Below are 18,430 nucleotides of genomic sequence, written 5' to 3'. Positions count from 1 at the left end.
TGTTTTGTCTTGCAGAGAAAGTGGTATGACACTGAAAATGAGTATTATCTGCTGCTCTTCACTGTGTCTGTCCGCTGCCTCTTCTGCACTAGCTTCAGCCTGGAGTACTGCTGGCATGCACCTACCCAGAAGTCATCCCACTCATTCCCCTGGATGCTGGCATATGTGTTTTATTATCCTACATTCCACAATGGACCCCTTGTGAATTTTGATGAATTCAGTAAGCAGGTAACAGTGGTTGTTGTTCGAGTGTCTAAAGCTGTCTTCCACATAATTATGAAATAATCAAATAATACTATAGGAATGTGACAATTTTAAGTGTATCATTAGGAATTTTGCAATGTCCTGGATATCAACTTTTAAGACAAACCTGTCTCCCCAAGTTCTTCTGCTTCACAGGATGTTCTTGTCTGACATCTGATTCATCCCTTCAATCAGGGAGCCAGTGACATGCTTTGTTACATTTGGAGAGTGTTCATAATTTTAGTGTGCAGCTACTGGACTGGATTTTTGTTTTCTTCTTCATCAGGTGGAATAAAGTAATGTTTTCAGCATAAGCTTGCTATTAACTCTGAAACAGATTTCAGGGTCACAGGAATTTGTTGGGAATTTCTGAAAACTCGAGTTTCCCCTCATGTGGATATGAAAACAGCTGATGACTTACTATGAGCACTTTGCTTCAACTGAGCAGTGTGTTTAATGTATAAGACCTACCTGAATGCTTTTTTTAGTCCCTTGCAGGCTTCTTTTCAAGCCTGCATTTCGCATGGTGGGAAAAGTCCGTGTTTTCATTCTTTATTGCTTTCCATATTTCCTTGCACGCTTGGGTAAGAAGTGGTATCACAACCTGTTATGTCTGCAGCTAAAATTTTTGTGTCAAAATGGGTTAGTGAACATTTCAAACCATAAAATGTCTTTTTCTCTTTATGTGTAGAAGCCTAGGGACTGCTTCCTTCTGTTTGTATTTGGGGATTTTCTCTTGAAGCCAAAGCAGATATTGGGGTTTATGAAAGTGAAGCTAGATTGTGGTGGACCCTTGAGTGAAAAGTCCTATGCTCATTTGTTTTCACTTGATTTGGAAGATGCAAGGCTGTATGTTGTTATCTTGGGCTGGATATTGTGGGAAAAGTCTGCATAGACTTGCATAGAAACTGAGGTAATGTGTTTTACTAATTATTTTGTAGCTTCTGAAGTGTATTAGATTCCACCTAGATCCTTGTACCCTAGAAGAGGCACAGCTGTGCTTTCTTTCCAAGGACTGTTTCAGAAGATCTATGAGACTCCAAGCTGAAAGCAGCTTGGGGATAGCTGGTAGGAAAAACTGGGGGGCCTTGCTTTGAAATTTATCACCTGATATGGATCAGCAAAGACCTGTACAAAGAACACATGTATTCTTGGTGTAAAAGGAAAAGGAAGAATGAGAATGATATGCCTGTATTTGCAGAAAGTTCTCCTTAAATACGTACAGACTGTGGTTAAAGCCCTGAAGAAGATGGAACAAACTGAACAACCTTAAAGTGTTTCTTGTTGGTGTTTGCTGCAGGTCATTGTGAGAGCTCTTGCCTGAGCAGAAGGTATTACCTTGGCAGGTGAGGTCAGAAAAGGGTTTCAAAGGTTGCAGTGCCCAGCAGTTGATTCAAAATGCACGATGCAAAGAGAGTATTTATTGATTATATTGGAAGAGACCACTCTCAGAACCTCTTAACTGAAGCTGAGACTGGGATGAGGGTTCCTGCTGAGCGCACTGGGAAGCAAAAATTCTGGAGCTGGAGGCAGTGACAATTGGCATCCACTGCCAGGCAAAAATGAGACACTGACCCTGTCACTGGCCTTGTTGAATTTCTGTGTTGAAACAAGGCATGGCAGTTCTAGACATGGGTTTGAAGGCCTGTTGTGCAAATCACTGTGATAAAATGGCCATCTCCAAGCTTTCTTCTAGCTGATGCAAAGGAGCCCTCCAAATGAGTGTCCATGTTAGCTGTACAGTGCTTGGGATTGAGGGCCTGTGCAGATGAGTTGGTTGCTTCTCTTGTATGTGCACTTTTGGTGGCCAGGTAGAGACTGGAGAAGGAAATGTTTCACACAGTAATAGATGTATAACACATGACTGAATTTTTAGGCAATCCTATGTTTCTGGTTTTTGATTCTATTCTCTTTTATTGCAGAAAGGTGGTGCACTAATAATATGCCAATGTGTTTACTGCAGTTAGCAGTGTAAGAGTTTGGAGCCTCTTGAGAAGCCTGTCAACTGCAAACTTTGCCTTATCTGTTATTTAAACTTGCACTTCCATTTGCTTGGCACATCATGTAGGTCTTGCTGACTTTGGCAATGCTGTGGGAGAAAAATAAAGAACTGTCGTCAAGTAATTGAGTCTCTGCAGTTGATTGAATTTGGAGGTATTTTAAGAGTAAGCAGTCATTATTCCTGTGTTCAGAAGGGCTGCTGCTTCGAAAACCTTCATCGCTCTAGTTCCTTTAATCTTTTTAGATTATTTCCAGAGGTCAAGTTGCAGGAATTAGTCTCATGTCTGGATTCTGTTCAGGTTAACAACACTTGGCCTTTTTTACAACAGTTTGGTGCAGCGTGGGTTCACATTTGGCTTCTTCTTGGTTTCTACTGCTTACTGAGATTGAGAATGCAGAGACCAGTCTCCCTCAAGAGTGTGTCAGGAATTTCCAAATGGTGTAGTAAAAAGTTCTCAGGATGAGTATTTTGAGTAAAATGGTCAGTTTTGTGCCAGGTAACCTCTTTGGATTTCTTCTTTAGATGAGGAGACAAGAAGCTTTCAGTGTGAAGACCAATCTCAGCATCTTAATTGTGGGCATAATTCGTATTTTCTTTTGGTGGTGCCTGGCTGAGCTGATGATTCACCTCATGTATATCCATGCTCTCTACAGTAGTGCTCTGCCTTTGGAATCTGCATCTTACTGGGCCTTGGGTGAGTATAGAAACAATAGCAGAAATCTTTCTTCTTCCCCCACTTCAAGAACCCCAGTCTCTTTTATGTCCATTTGTAGGTATGTAAATGTAGCACATTATAGCCAGCCGCTGTCAGAAAGGTGATCTACAGACTCATAATATAACATGTAGATTCTCCATAAGCTTAGTTGAACTTACTGAGTGCTTCCTAAATTAAAAAATATTCTGTACTTTTTCCAGTCTAGGGTATGTCTCTAAACTTTGTTCTAAAGTGATTCTCCCCCTCAAGTCATAGAAGTGGACACTTCAAGGCGTTTATTTAGTGTGGGGATGGAGGAGGGCAGATGTTAAGAATTATTTTTGATCTCCTTCTGATTGATTTTTGTTTTTGTATTCACATTAAAAAGTAAAAGGACTGAACTTGTGCAAATAGTAGAGGGAAGGACTTGCAGATAAGGTAACCTGAAAGTAGTAGTCAGTGCCTCTCAGTTCTGTTTTCCTGCTTGGCTTCCCCCACTTCTACCCTGCTCCCAGCTCCCTGGTATTTCATTAAAATGCCCAACTGTGAGGAAAAAGAGTGCTGAAAATTGCAGCATAAATCAGCAAGAGCTTTAGGTGGTGTATGTGGTTGATTTGATTCCTGCCCCCCCTTCCCAGCTGTTTCACCAGGTAGGGGGGAAAAAAGCAAAGAAACCCCAGACCTTAAAACTGGGTTCTGAAAAAGCCTTGGTGATTCTTGACTTGCGGGAGGTGTCTCTCACACCAGGGATTGGCACACACGCTGGGACGGGCTGTCCTGCACTCGCTGGAGCTCGCCTGTGTCACCACAGTGCGTGTGTGGTGGAGGGCACTGTTGGACTGCATTGGACTCTGGTCAGCAGAGGGCAATGTGTGCACTCTCTGTGTACCCCTATGTGCACACGTACACACCTGATACATGTTTTAGTATATCATTTTTATACCTAAAATGGGCAAGGGCAGATGGAGAGCAAGAAAGGGAGAGGTTTGCCTCAGTGGTTTGCTGTTCGTTCCACTGCTCACTCAGTCACTGTTCAGAAAGGGGATTCTGAGTTTTCATTTTCTGTTCTGAATGTCAATTCATTGATGAGTTGCATCTGTTAGCTCCTAGTGCTTGTGTGTGTTACAAAATGCTGGCCACTTGATAATGTGGGGAAGGCTACAGAATTAGGGATGAAATATTCTAGCTGTGGTGCTACTGGTGGATTCCTCCCTCCCTTCAAGACTACCAGTGTTGATTTTTTAGGGTGGGGAGAGAGTTACTTCATGGACAGCGGCTAAGTTGTCTGTGTATTTATTTGATGAAATGAAGTATGTTATCCTAAGAATTAAAATGTGTTTTGAACAGAGGGTTAGAAAAGGTGAAAATGCTTCAACACAACAGGAGATGAAAGCCAGTGTCAGAGTAAGTTTGGACTTTAAAGATGCCTGATTTCAAGTCATGCCTGATTGTAGTTTAACAAGTTGCCTGTGGAGACCCTGCCTTTAGGAGAGATGTACTCAAAATATAACCCTTCTCTCACTGAGCTTTGTCTTTGTGGTAATGTAGGCAGGTGTTTAAAATGTACTATATATGAGATTTTTGAGCTAGAAATTGGTCACTTCATGTTTTCTCTGCAGGTTTTATCACAATGATTATATAGGTTTCCTTAGACTCAAATCAGTGATAGGCCACTGTTGTGACTTGCCTTAGGGAGCCACCAATACATGAGCATGGGTACTGGTAATAATTTGCTGTTAAGTCTTACTGGACCCTTATGGATCTTACCATGCTTCTACAGTAGTTCCTGTACAGAGCCAAGCACTCCCCTCTGTTACTTTGCATGCTGTGTTATTGGGACTAATTTAATCAGATAACTGAGTATTGAGACCAAGGAAGCAGCTTGCTGTTGACTCAGGAGGATTAGCCATGGTATGTAAGCCTTTCTGCACTGATGGGGTTTGTTCATTTTGGGTTTCCTGTTTAACTACAGCAGCTTCAAACCAGCGTGGAACATTTATTTACACTGTGATGTCTGGCTGCCCTCATAGCCTGGTAAACTTAAGGGAAAGGCTGTGAGGCTGTTCTGCAGTCATCTCTAGTTACGGAACTTATATCTGCTACTCCATGCTTTTTTCTGGGATAACTTTAAACAATGGGCAGTAAATGCCAGCAGCACATGTAAAGACAACACTGCTGTGAGATTTTGCTCTCAGCATCTGAGGACAATGTCAGTCTCCTCCTCCTGAGTGTGAAGCTACAGTGTGTTCTGCATCACTGTGTGGTGTTCCTGTAAGGTGAGGCAACAAGGAAATAAAAAAATACTCCAAAACTAAACCTTGACTGAGTTTCAATACTTGTTAAAAAATGCTGGTATGTAACAGTGTCATTTATGGCCGTGTAAAGTAGAAATTCTAAAGTGACCTAAACTAACATTGCTAAGGGCACACAGGTATAAAATTTAAAAAATAGTACCTGGGAGAATGTTTCCCAGCAGCAAGAGAAGTATTTTCTCTTGTGTGGATGGAATCAGAGGTAAATGAGTTTCTAGAAGCAGCAACATATACCAAGTGGTACAATATAGCTTTTCAGTAACCAAGTACTAGGCCCCACATCCAGAAGAGAATGGGGAGTATGATGGACTGCATCCAACTCTGTCTGTTTGCTGTATATGTATGGCCCTTCAGTTTGTGGAAAGGGTGTTAATGTGTGAATGCAAGAATTAATTTAAAGATGTCAGCTGTGCAATCTCAAAACTGTTATTTATTGGTCCCAGGAAGCCATTGTTTGGAGAATGTGACCATTTTGCAGAATTCACAAATCATTGTCTGTGTGCACAAATGTTTGTGTCTGTGGCTAGTTAGCTATTGACATACTGAGCAATATCAGGGCATTTGTGCTTTTTTAATGATGACAATCAAATGCAGTGTTTATAGCAATTCCATGGGTTTGTGTTAGTGCTGCATTTCATTCTGGTAGCATCAGTCAGATTGTCTGAAAGAATTGGGTGCTTTCAGAATTAATGACACAGCAGGAAGACCCGTATTCCATGTTAATGGAAACCATGGTAGTTCGTTCTTCTCAGATTTTAATGTTAATTGGGAATAATTTTCTGCCTTTAGATTTTGCTCTGTGAAATGTAGATTTGCAGGCACCAAGAATAAAGACCACTATGAATTCCAGTAATCCAGTACCCTGATGAACTGCAGCATGCCTGAAAAATACCTACACGTGCCAGATCAGAGGTTCATCTGTTCTACTGAGTAATGTTTGGATATGGTATGTAATGAAGCAAGTGAAAAGAAATGAGTAAAGGAGAGGTAGATTGGTGATCCTTTTCAATGTCTGTTCTTCAAACTTCTGCAGCTGAATTACAAATTCACTGATATGTAGTAATGGGGAGCTTAATAGCAATGGTTGAAAGAGCTTAAGTTGAAACAAGTGATTTTTTTCTTTCTTTACTGTGACAACGTAGACTGTCAGTGGTAAAATCCACTCTGCTGAGGTACATTCTATTGTATAGAAACTGAAATGTATGTTGCTAGGTCATTTATGTGTTAAGTCTGTGTCTGAAAATGCAGATGTTGAAAGAAGCACTGCCTGTATTTCCCTTACGAGGCTTCACATTTTTCCTGGTGGTTCAGCACCGTCTACTTACCTCTGCTCATCTGGGCAGAGCTTTGTGTGTATCTGGCAAGGTACAGGGAATGATGAAAGACAGAACTGTGTATGAAAATATATTGTTGAATATAACTGTTGCTCTGGATTAATCTAGATCTCAATAGATCCTATAGTTGTGAAAATATCTTTTACTAGGAATCTGTCTGTACTTTGTCAGAGGTGTGTGATGTATAGACATACATCTGAGATGTACACACACGATAGGATGTTGTGAATTCTCTATGGCTTTAATGTATTGGTCATAACTGTGTGCTGTCTTTTTGTTCTAGTGAAGCATGCACAAGGTAGTGTCAATTAACAATATCACTGTTTTAATTATTAACTAGGCTCTGCTACTTCAAAAGTGTATTTTTGTATGAGTGGTATCTAAGTCAATCTAGAATATGATCGTTCAAAGGTGGAGCCATGTGGTTTAGTCTGTAGTTGCTGATCCCATGTTTTAATTTGTTAGAAGAAGAAATGTTATGTATGTTCTTCTTTGACAGTGAGACCTACAGAGTAGTCTATGTAAATTGCATGTAGGGTGCTGCTTTTGATGTATTTGCAGGTTTTTCTGATAAACCCACAGATAGGAAATAGATTTCTGAGTTCATTTTCAGAAGCATGTAGTGTTTTGCTATTGAAATCGGGGTATCTGTTCATCTAAGTGGTAATGAAATACTAAGAGGAGACAGATTTTTTCCGTCCTGCAAAATAATGATAAGGAGAAACTGATGAAATACTTGGCATTTTGAGGTCTGTTTTGTAAACTGGAAATATAAACATGAATCAGAAAACTTAGTTTTTTTTTTTTCTCTAAAATATTAAGTTGTTCCCTGCTTTGTAGAAAGAAGTGTTCGTGCGTCTAATTTTTCTAATCTTTCCTGTAGGCTGAACTTCAAGATAGTATTGGCAATTAACTTACTCCTATGACTACTTTTCTTTTTACTCGTGTGTTGCAGCTTAACCCCAGCTAGAAACTGAACACCACACAGCTGCCCACTCCTTTTCTTTTCTTGGAGAGGTGGGAAGAGAATTGGGAGAATAAAACTGAGAATTTATAGATTGACATAAAGACAGTTTAAAAGGTAAAGCAAAAGCCACATGTGCAAACAAAGCAAAACAAGGAATTAATTCCCCGCTTCTCTGGGCAGGCGGCCCTAGAAAAGCTGGGCTCCTTCATCTACAATGGTTGCTTAGGAAGACAAATGCCATCACTCTGAACATCCCCCCTTTCTTATTCCCCTAGCTTTATATGGTAAGTGTGAGCATATGGTATGGGATATCCCTTGGGTCAGTTGGGATCAGATGTCCTGGCTGTGTCTCCTCCAAGCTCCTTGTGCACCCTCAGCCTTCTCACTGGCGGGGGGTGAGGAGCAGAAAAGGCCTTGACTCTCTAAACTGTGTAGTAACAAAAACATCCCTGTGTTTTCATCAACACTGTTTTCAGCACAGATCCAAACACAGCCCCACACTGGCCAGTGTGAAGAAAATGAGCTCTATCCCAGTAAAAAACAGTGCAGTGTGATAACTCTTGGTTTATTTAGAGAGCTTTTTCATGCAAGTAACTACTGTTGAACACAGTGCTTACAGTAGATGTTTTCATATAATGGTTTGGGTTGAAAGGAACGTTAAAGATCGTCTAATTCCAACCCCTTTGCCATGGGGGTTCCTTCCACTAGACCAGGTTTCTCAAAGTCCTTGGGAGTATTCATGGTAGGTGTCTTTAAAGCGTGTGTGTGCTTGAAAAGCCTTCTGGTTTCCTTTAACTTGGAAGACCTGTCTGTGCCTTGACTGAGAGTTCCTTGATGGCTCTGTTTAGTCTTGTTTAAGTAATTTCACTTTGGGACCTTTATGTCCATTCAGCTTTGTCTAAAAATAAGCACTTAGCCTCCTGCCACTACTCCACCCACATAAGGATGTTCCTTGCTTCTTGTGTGCTGCTGAAAGGCTGGGATGTTTTGAACTTGACGATATGGCCCCAAATTCTGAGTTGTTATAAATGTCTGCTTCCTATTAGACTTCTGCCGTGTGTCAGTAGCCCTTTTGACATGTGACTTCATATTTATCTCTGTTTTCTAGTGCAACCTGTCCTGGTACTTGACAGAAACAAGCATCTGCAGTCATTAATGCCATAGGGTAAATGTAGCTGCAAAAAGGGTAAAGTTGTGATGTTGTGCTCATAATGAAATTGCCCTCTAAGTTACAGTTGACCATGACTTTTGGTGATGGCTTAAGGACAGAAAAATGGCAACTGTGATTTGCAATAGCTGGATGCAAATGTTTTGTTGCTTGCTTATGAAAATATTCTACTTGTTGACTTCTGTCAAAAAAATACCAGGCAGAACTTTGAGAATAAGTAGATTAAAACAAATTAAATCTTGTGAATATTCCAGTTTGTAGTTATTTTTGTTTCAAAGCTCTATGAAACTTAGGAAATGCAGTTTTGCAGTAAACTTAAGGTTAAGGAAAGCATTTGAAGGTCTGTAAATACATTCTTAAAGCATAGGAAAGCTTAGAATTTTTTGAGGATTGGAAGATGATAAAGCAAAAATACCAGCTTCTATGAAAGTAAATTGCTTTAGTCTGGGACTTCAAACAGCTTAACTGTTGAAATGCATGGGATTAAGATTGGGTACTTTAACTTGATATTTTATCCCTTAGCACATTCTGTTAAAAAAAAACCAAAACAAAACCAACAAACCTTGACTTTGAATCCTTTGAATTAATTTATTCTGGAGAAAAGATAGAATCTTTGCAGTACTTCTTCCTCTTAGGTGTGTTATAATACACATTTGATATGGCTTGTTTCCAATTTAAAAATAATGCTTGTGTGTAAAAATTATGTGATATTGTTAATGAATTTAATTGTTTAATTCATATTTTTAAATCAGGTGATGCAGTGTGCTTCTGGCTGCTTTGTGCTAGAATGGAGCAAATGCAAAGCAGCTGGAATGTCCCAGGTATGCAAGAAGGTTTAAAGCCTGTGCCTGTTGGCAATACAGCCCAGCTATTTCGTGGTGAATCTTGCCCTTAGTTTTCCCTAAGTGGCCAGAACTCTCCTACTGCTGGCAGGAGTTCAAGACCAGTGAGAACTTGATCTGTGTATTTTGACAGGGACCTTTGTGTTGCTGTTTTTGTGAGTCTTGAAATTGCCATTCACAGAGTAGCTCCTGTGTGCCAGGTGTGACTGTGATGTGTGTGTTTAAGATGCCAGTGCTACTGTGCTGCCTGTTAGTTACAGTAATGACAGCCTAGACGTGTGTTATTTGAGGTGGTGAAAATGCCTTTTTTCCACAACTTGCATATTATGACTTTGTATCCGTGAACTCGATCTTTCATCATTGTATTTAAAATCAAATGTATTGATTTTTTGGGTCTGAGTGGAAGCCTGTTTCTAAATACCTTTCCATCAAGTACAGCCAAAGGATTTTGAATTTTACTAGTGCACAAACAGCTGTGATCTTCATAATTGATTTGTGTGGGTGTCAGTGTTCAGCTCTCCAATGAAATTTGTCAGAAAAGAAATGAGACACTGAATGAGAAGGGAATTAAAGCAGAAAGTTGGCTGTACAGATGATTTAGCAGTAATCTAATGTGGAGCTAATTGGCTAGTATCCAAATTGTGCTTCTGATTGTTTGTTTTTCTCTGGGGAATAATGTTATTGAATACGAGATGCCTGCTTCCCTGAAGTAAAGTCACATAAGCTTCATGTCTCAGTATTTTGTTCTAACATCAATTTTTATCTTGTATGGCACAACTGTTTCTTATCATGTGCATGGATTATGATATTACAACGAAAAATATTGGATTGTCATAGCAAAATATTGGCCATGTGTAGGCCAGCAGGAATTTTGCATTTTACGTTATTAGTACCAGAATTTCACTCTAGGTTGTTATACAGTAGATGAATTTTTAATGCTTAGCTTTTGGTTGTCATCCATAGTAATACTCATTAGTCAGCAGAATGCAATAGGGATGTTCCCCCCCTCCTCAAAAAAAGACAGGTTACTTAAATGTTCATGGAGATGTACTGCTGCAGTCAGATTAAACACTTTGTCTCCAAGGAAAGTCTGCTGGAAGGCTTTAAAATTGGGCTGAATGTCTAAAGTCCTTCAGTCAAGTTTGGTAATATAACTGAGCGAAAGCAGAGCACTGGAATGGAAGGAGATGTAGCAATTGCATTTTATAGGGTTTTTTTCTCTATTGAAGTATAAAATTATAATTTTAGTTTCCCTTCTTTGTGGTGAGATTTTCCGTATGTCAACTGTCAGATGGAAAAGTTCACCAAAGTCATTGGGTCCTTCAGGAGTGACCTCATCAGTTTCTGTAAAGGTGCTGGCCTCTGCTTTTTACTGTGTTTTTACTTATTGGTCAATACCACTTTGTTCAACAGAAAACATAGAATATTAGATTGAATCATCTTCCTTTATAATGCATTCTAAGGTTGTTACTGCATGAATAATAATAATGAGAATATGTATGATTTTCATCTCAGATCTGTGTAAGATGCTGGAGTTTGTGTCATAACCTGAGGTTAAGCTGTGAGCGAGCACACTGCCAAAATTTCTGCTTTGGAAAAAAGGCAGCTAAAGGACCTTAAGGAGACCTTTGTCTGTGGGTTTAGAAACTGAAATATGCTTTAAGCACTGTGCAAAGTGGAGTTCCAGTCTTCTATGCCTTGGATGCAGCAGAAGGGCATCTTGTAGGAATATTTTCTGGGGACTCAAATAATCTGATGGGACATGGGATGTTTGTGGGGATGTCAGGATAAGGTGCAGTTATAACCATTGTTTATGGCTGTTCTGGAGTAACAAGCGTAGAGTGGTTGGTTGGGGTTTTTTTGCAAAGTTAAATTTACTGTCCCTGTGGTAAATGTTGATTGCTTATATTGGTATGTTCTGATTTTTAGCTCAATATAAGTCAGTTTTTATTTTTTCATAGCAGTCAACACCCACAGTCCAGAGATTTTTGAGAGTGGAACTACAGATGCATACTTGTGCCTTCATATTGGAATGATGGTACCATTTTGTGTGTGTGCCTAATGTCATAAATGTATGGGCTTGTGTACTGTGGCTCTTGTAAAAGTAGATGTTGTGTATCCCATCAAGCAATGGTGCTTGCCTTAATTCTTGGAATAATTGCTTTTTGGAAGTAATTAGTATCAACAGCTTTTAAAAATATTGCAGGACTTGCTTAAGGTATGATTTCTTTTTTTTTCTTTTAGGTGGTCTGGCTTTAGCTCAAGTACTGTTCTTTTATGTGAAATACCTGGTTCTTTATGGTGTTCCTGCCCTCCTCCTAAGAATGGATGGACTCCAACCTCCAGCTCTGCCTTGCTGTGTGAGCCTGATGCACAGTTTCACTAACATGTGGAGGTTAGTCATTGTTGCTTTTCAGGCAGTTTGTTACTGATACGTGGCATAAAAGTCACTAAGACCATGCACGTGTGTTCATGCTCACATACATGTTTGCTTTCCTGTCCTTGTGCTTTTTCTCTCATCCCCATGATTCATCTTCAGTGCTTTTTAAATGAACTTCCACTTGATGATTACTTCTGTCACACTGTGGAGGGGTAAGGGCAAGTACCCATTTCAGCATTTGCAGCCTTTTAATTACTAGAGTTAGACTCAGCCTAACTAGGTAATATAGCAATTATTTTTTCTAGTTATCTATCAGCTTGAAATCCTTCCAGAGATGGAAACAAAAAGGTTGATTAATCACATGAGGAAAGCTGTAGTTAGAATACTTTAACATGTAGAGTCATATGGTAGGGAAGTCCTGAAGGCATTAAAAGTACTATGAAAATGGTACTTTTTTATAAAGTAGGATGGATTTCTGGATCTGCTTTGCTTTTAAGGAAGTTTCAGAACAATATTTCTTCAAAAATTTCTGAATTTTAAATCTTATGTTCACTTTAAATCAGTGTTCACTGAAGTCTTTTCACCGAAAACTCTCTACCGGGTGGATTCTGCCTAATGTTTAGCTTCTGTGTAAGAGGGAATTTACTTGACTTCTCTCCTCCCTTGTTTTTCTCTGCACTCTCCAATATTCCTTCAGGCTGTGGGATTCTGTGCCCCAGACTTCTAAAAACATTCCCCTAATGATTTAGACTGGTCAGTCTTTTAGTGCAGAGACTTCTCTCGTGTCGTGTTAGTGCAGAGCCTGTCAGAACAGTGCTTACTCCATCTTGTCTCTGACTGCTTTGCAATATGAATAAGGCTTTTAATTTCAGTCGTAAAAACAGCAGGCCTGCTGTTATCAGAGTTTTATTGGATGAGATTTTAATTTTGTTTTCAGCTTGAAGCTAGTTGTAACAAGAAGGCTTTAGAGTTCATAATAGTTGGCAAGTGTAGATCCAAAGTATTCAAAGAAATGCAGCAGGAGAAGAGTGCAGAAAACAGATGAATTATTAAAAGATATTTGAGCTACAAAGAACTGCTTTGGTTTAAATGCTCTTTCAGAGTTTGCACTGAACTTATGACCTACAGAGTTAATATAGAAATCTGTCATTTTTTACCAGGCAGTCTCATGAGAACAGCATCTCTTGGCCTGCTGGCCCTTGTAGGCAGAGCTGCAAACCCTTTGTCAGTTCTTGTTGCAGGGCATCTGTGTATTGCACAGGAGGTGCCAAGTGAAAAGGAACTTCAGCACAACCACTAATGACACTGCTGTGCCAGGCAGTTGTAACAGGCCATGAAAAGGTACTCTGCATCTGCAAATGTGTGTGGTGTATCACAGTAAAAAAATTGGGCATTCCTTCAAGTATTCATGCCTCTTGTATGAAAATTGAAACTAATATGTAAGTAGAAAACTTATTACTTCTGACAGTGAATGCTTGATATAAATTGAATAATTGGGCAAAAGGTAAATATCAGCACTTGACACTTTTTCATTCTATAAAGAAATAAGTTATCTTACAGATTGAACTTGTTTGCTTTGAATGTGGAAAAAAGTCTGTTAATATATACCTGACTTGATTTCTTGCTCTCAAGGCTCTTTAGTAGTAGATTTGTCTGTAGCTGCTGCGTTATGGGTCATTCTCTGTTATCTGAGGAGCATTGTGAATGCCCTGAATTGTGGTGTCCTTATGCCTTTACAGTTAAACTCTTCAAATGCTCTACCCAGAGGCTTTGCAGTCTAATGTGGTGCATTGGTGTGTTGTATAGGAATGGTGTGTTAGAAGTAGGAACAGCCTTTGTTTCTGAACTGTAGGACTGAACAGGACAAAAACGTTAGCAAATTATGAGTTTAGCATAAAACAATTGAAAAAGGGTGGAAGTAAATGGCTCATGTTGTGAAGCCTTATTAACCATGACTGTGTTTCCCTTAAGTTTTAAATGCATTTTGATAGTTTGTGGAAACAAGTATTTTAACAGGAATGTTCTTGACAGCTTTATCAGTGTCTAATTTAAATATCAATAATGCTATGTCTAGTTTTAAACTGGTAGAGTGAGATTTGTACCAGAGTGTTTTTATTAAATGGTAATCTGGTAAAGCTTTAAAGTCCTCTTTAGGGCCAGGTTGGGAAATGGAGTGGGTTGGAATGATCCAGATGCCTTGGAGTTACGCCACTCTTACCTTCTGTCTGGCATCAGGGATACTGCTCAGAAAAAAGTGGTTGTCTATGCTTGGCTTACTCTTCCCCTTCTTGCTGGTATCCACTTGAGAATACTGTCAGAAACAGGGTATTATGTTGGCTGGACTTTCCAAGGCCCAGTATTATTATTTTTGTCTTAAAGCCTTTAGCAGTGCATGTTTTGAAGGACAGAAGGTAGCCCGGAGAGAGACAACACTGAATGTCACAATGTAAGGAATGCAAATATGCTGCTAAGGAGCCTTACTCCACCACCTGGTGTCCTTTGAGCATAACAACAAAGCTTTTGATCTGACCCATCCAGATCCCTGTCACTTCTAGTCAGTACATGCTGACATAATTCACTGTGATACAGCATGTGGAAGAGCTTTCAGTCAGGAAGGTAAGAAAATACCACAGTGTGTCTGAAGTTGTCTGAAGTTTCTCTAGAGCTGAAAAGCAAAGCAGGTGTTAAACCAAATCAAGTATTCTGCCTCTCTGTTTATGGTACGAAACAATAAACCAAATTGTGTCCATCCAAACCTAAAAATAAAAGACTTTAATTAAAAAAGTTATCAAGCTATGGTAGGTTCTCCCTAATTCACATTTAATCAAGGCAATCGCTAGAGTCAAAAAATTATCAATCTTGTTTGCTGTCTCAAGACAAATACAGGTGTTGAATGTGTTACTGTGGTTTCATTATACCGGGATATCATTAGCTTGCTAAATATGCAGCTGCATAGCTAATAAATACATTATAAATGCATTGCTATTCAAAGGCTTTGTTATAGCTGTGAAAAGGTATCTCTGAGCTCCTGATTTCCAGAGAGGATAGCAGTTCAGTGGCACACCATCTTAGTTTTTAATGTCTGCTTTACCTTAAGCCATGAGGAATTAAAACTTAGTTTTTGTCACCAAGGTTAAAAGCAAGGTAATGAATTGTGGGAAAGAACCAATGTTGTTGGAAACTTATGCTTTGAAAGAATCAGTCAAGGCTGATGCTTGCCATACAGCTTTTCATGTGGGGGGATGAATTGTGTAGTGGAACTAGAAGTTGTGTTACTACTGAAACTTGAAAATTGAAACTTGACTATGGAAAAACATCCTATGGAGGAGTAATGGTTTGGAAACTACAGAAATAAAAGATAGTACATAACTAAATCCTATGTCAATTTTAACATATTGGTAAACTATCTTGGCAATGTATTCTACAGAGGAACTTGTCAGTTTGTAAATTAGGACAACAGTTAGCTCAGCTGCTGTTCATGGAAAAAAATCATGCTTCCATTTTTGGTTTTTTTTTATACTGAGTGTGACTTGGTAACAAAAATGTTGGACATATTGGTTGGATATGTTTTGCCATGCTGTGGGAACAGCATGACATAAAGTCTCCAGTTTTTTCTGGTCACAGATCTGAAATGTGCAGAAGCACAACACCTTGGTGATGTTCAGAGGGCTGGAGCACCTCTCCTATGCAGATGGTTTGAGAGAGTTGGGTTCAGCCTGGAGAAGTGAAGGCTCCAGGGAGACCTCATTGCAGCCTTCTGGTACCTAAAGGGGGCTTATAAAAATGAGAGAGACACCTTTTTTGGAGGCAGATAGTGATAAGACAAGGGGAAGTGGTTTTAAAATGAAAGAGGAGAGATTTAGAATAGATTCTAAGAAGCAATTCTTCAGTCAGACAGTGGTGAGGCATTGGAACATGTTACCCTGAGAAGTTTTGGATGCCCTGTCCCTGGAAGTGTTCAAGGCCAGGTTGGATGGAGTCCTGATCAACCTGGTCTAGTGAGAGTTGTCCCTACATGTGTCAGGGACATTGAAACTAGATTATCATTAAAAGGCACCCAAACAGTTCTGTGATTTTATGACTTCTTCTGTGTCTTTCCACCTTGAAGTCTTGTCATTCTCAAATATCCCAAGATGGTTTGCAGACAAGTGTGTTGGGGACAAATGGTGCTAAAACTTGATGCATGTTTAATATAGGTTAGTCACAGTAAGAGTAGAGGCTTTTTAAGAAGGTGGGCAGAAGTAGCATCTGAAAGGTAGATTTTCCCTGTAAACAGTATTTCATCTAGAATAAAGAAAATGGAGTTGAAGAAATGCTACCAGAGGAAATTAAAAAAATGCAGTGATAAAGATCTGATCATTTTCAAATACCATGATTTAAGTTCTAGATTCCACTCTGTATTTAACACCCTGATTCTTGGCAGACAAGAGTGTGACATGAGGCAACCCCAATTTTCTTGCATGCTAAGGAGTGGACTAGGAGGGCTGTATTTTGCATGTACAGCCACACATGCTTCTATATGAACGAGTTACATTAATGCCACAGATGTTTTAGTGACATCCAGAAATGGCATCTGGGTTATGATTTGCAAGAAATTGTCTGCAATTCAGTTTAGTTTACTGGCCTTGTTATTGCTAAAGATTATTTGCCTGACATGAAAAACCATGGTCTATGTGCAAGGTCTCAGTGAATTGTTTCAAATTATGGATTAGAGTCTGCTGTGGGCTAATTACATTTTTGTCTATAATGATGCCGTAAAAAATAAATCTACAGATGAAAATGTAAATTTATTTGCATTTGTTTCTTCCTCATCCTGGTACCTTTTACCTACTTTTACTGTTGTTCCTGAAACCGTCCTCCTTCTGGAAATAATTCCTTTTGTGCGTCTATCAAAAAGGACTGTGCCAGGGTTTTTTTTCCCCCTTTGTTTTGGACTTCTTTGGGAAAAGACGAGTCTGATACTCATGTTAGGAGTGAGTGTGAGCACAAGAGATCACTGTGACCACATGCAATAATTCTGGAGTGATGACTAGCCTGCAAAAACGTACCATCTTTTATTTCTGTCTTAAACTCTTGATAGTGTTGTTTAATTGCCTATTAGTTTATGGTGAGGACTGGAATAGATTTTTAAGCAAGGAAAACGTACTTCCTGACCTGTAGAGGTAAAGTAATTACTTAAGTACATTTTCGCCTGTGCTTCTTATTGTCTCAACCAGTTTGACACGTACTTTCTGTTCTTTGGGCTTCTGATTTTTTGTAGTGGAATAAATCATTTGGGGAATTGGCCTGTTAAATATATCAAGACAAGTAAGATGCTGAAAGGCTTTGTAAAATACCATTAAGGAAATTTAAATAAGATCAGAAGTGGAGTTTCTGTCAGTGCTTGACTTGGGAAGCTTGCCTCCTTACATTCCCAAATAGCCGATGTTTAGCACAAGTGAACACAAACATAATTGTGTGTAACAATAGCAACTGTAGCTGTGCTGCAGAGCCGTGTAGTCAGGATGAGATCCCTGCCTCTGGGCTCAGAATAACGTGCCTTTGCATGTTTAGTGGCTTGTGTTCTAACAAATGGTGCAAGGCTTGCTCTTTCTCTTTGGGTCTTGTAGTGCTCTTTTGTTGTGGTGTTTCTGGATAGGCTGATGGATAGTCTGAAATTGGAGATAGCAGATTTTTCTCCCTAAATTTCTCCTTCCTATGAGTTTAGATCTCTGATTACATGTTAGTAGTAACAGCAAATTGCTGTCGTGCAACCTATCATTTGGAGGTAATTGTAGGGCAAAAAGGAAGGATGATAGGTTAAACTTATTTACATGGCAGGTATCCTCAGGAGCAGTTGAGTTACCAAACCTTGAAAAATTTGCATGAGGGACAGAGAGGCAGGCAGTGAAAAGAAACTCCACATCTCCGTGGCAGATGGGAAGAGGGTTTCAGCATGAATTACCCAAAGCCTGGTAGAAATTTGAATGGCACAGCCAGACCTGTGGCTCACACCTGCTGCTTACATTGCTGTGGAAAGGGTTGCAGCAGCTGCTTTCCAAAGCTGTAGGAAGACCTCCTCTGAGGTTCTGTGCCTGGGGAGAGGGTCTGTCTGGGGATTAGAGCCAAGGGTGCTGGACACGCCTACTTGTACTATGACCAGAGAATCCCATTTTCAGTGCTATGGATGGCCTACCAGTCAGCTTCAAGAGGATCAGGTATTATTTTCCATGTGACTTGTTTTGTATTTGTCCTATAGTTCTAGACAGCTACATTTTTGAAAGCACTGTATTCCATGTTTGTGATGGGAAGTACTGAGCAGCTGGAACTGAGAGACAAGAAAAGGAAGGACATGCTTATGTGTATTTCCCTTTCCTCTAGAGTTTAGGATTGCCTCTTCTGGTATATTTCTACCCTTTGATATTTTCAAAGAAAGAAGTTGTCCAGTATGTTGTAGACAGTGTATCAGGTAGAATAAAGGTCTTTTAATTACCTAGCTTCTCACTGGT

The 18,430-nt window shown here is 39.5% G+C and overlaps 1 protein-coding gene across 5 annotated transcripts in view; it reads left to right on the top strand.

The window, feature by feature from the left end:
• HHAT (hedgehog acyltransferase) overlaps positions 1-18,430 on the top strand; it is a 151,607-nt gene that overhangs the window by 5,214 nt on the left and 127,963 nt on the right. For all 5 annotated transcript variants that reach the window (XM_039568916.1, XM_039568912.1, XM_039568914.1 and 2 more), the window contains exons 6-8: positions 16-228; positions 2,768-2,939; positions 11,807-11,957. In XM_039568916.1, the coding sequence (XP_039424850.1) occupies positions 16-228; positions 2,768-2,939; positions 11,807-11,957 (536 nt within the window). The remainder of the gene's footprint in view (positions 1-15; positions 229-2,767; positions 2,940-11,806; positions 11,958-18,430) is intronic.

This window comes from Corvus cornix, chromosome 3 (genome assembly GCF_000738735.6).
Source record: "Corvus cornix cornix isolate S_Up_H32 chromosome 3, ASM73873v5, whole genome shotgun sequence".
In the NCBI taxonomy this organism is placed as follows: Eukaryota; Metazoa; Chordata; class Aves; order Passeriformes; family Corvidae; genus Corvus; species Corvus cornix.
Note: the sequence above shows the minus strand (reverse complement) of the source record. Positions and strands in the feature narration are given on the sequence as shown.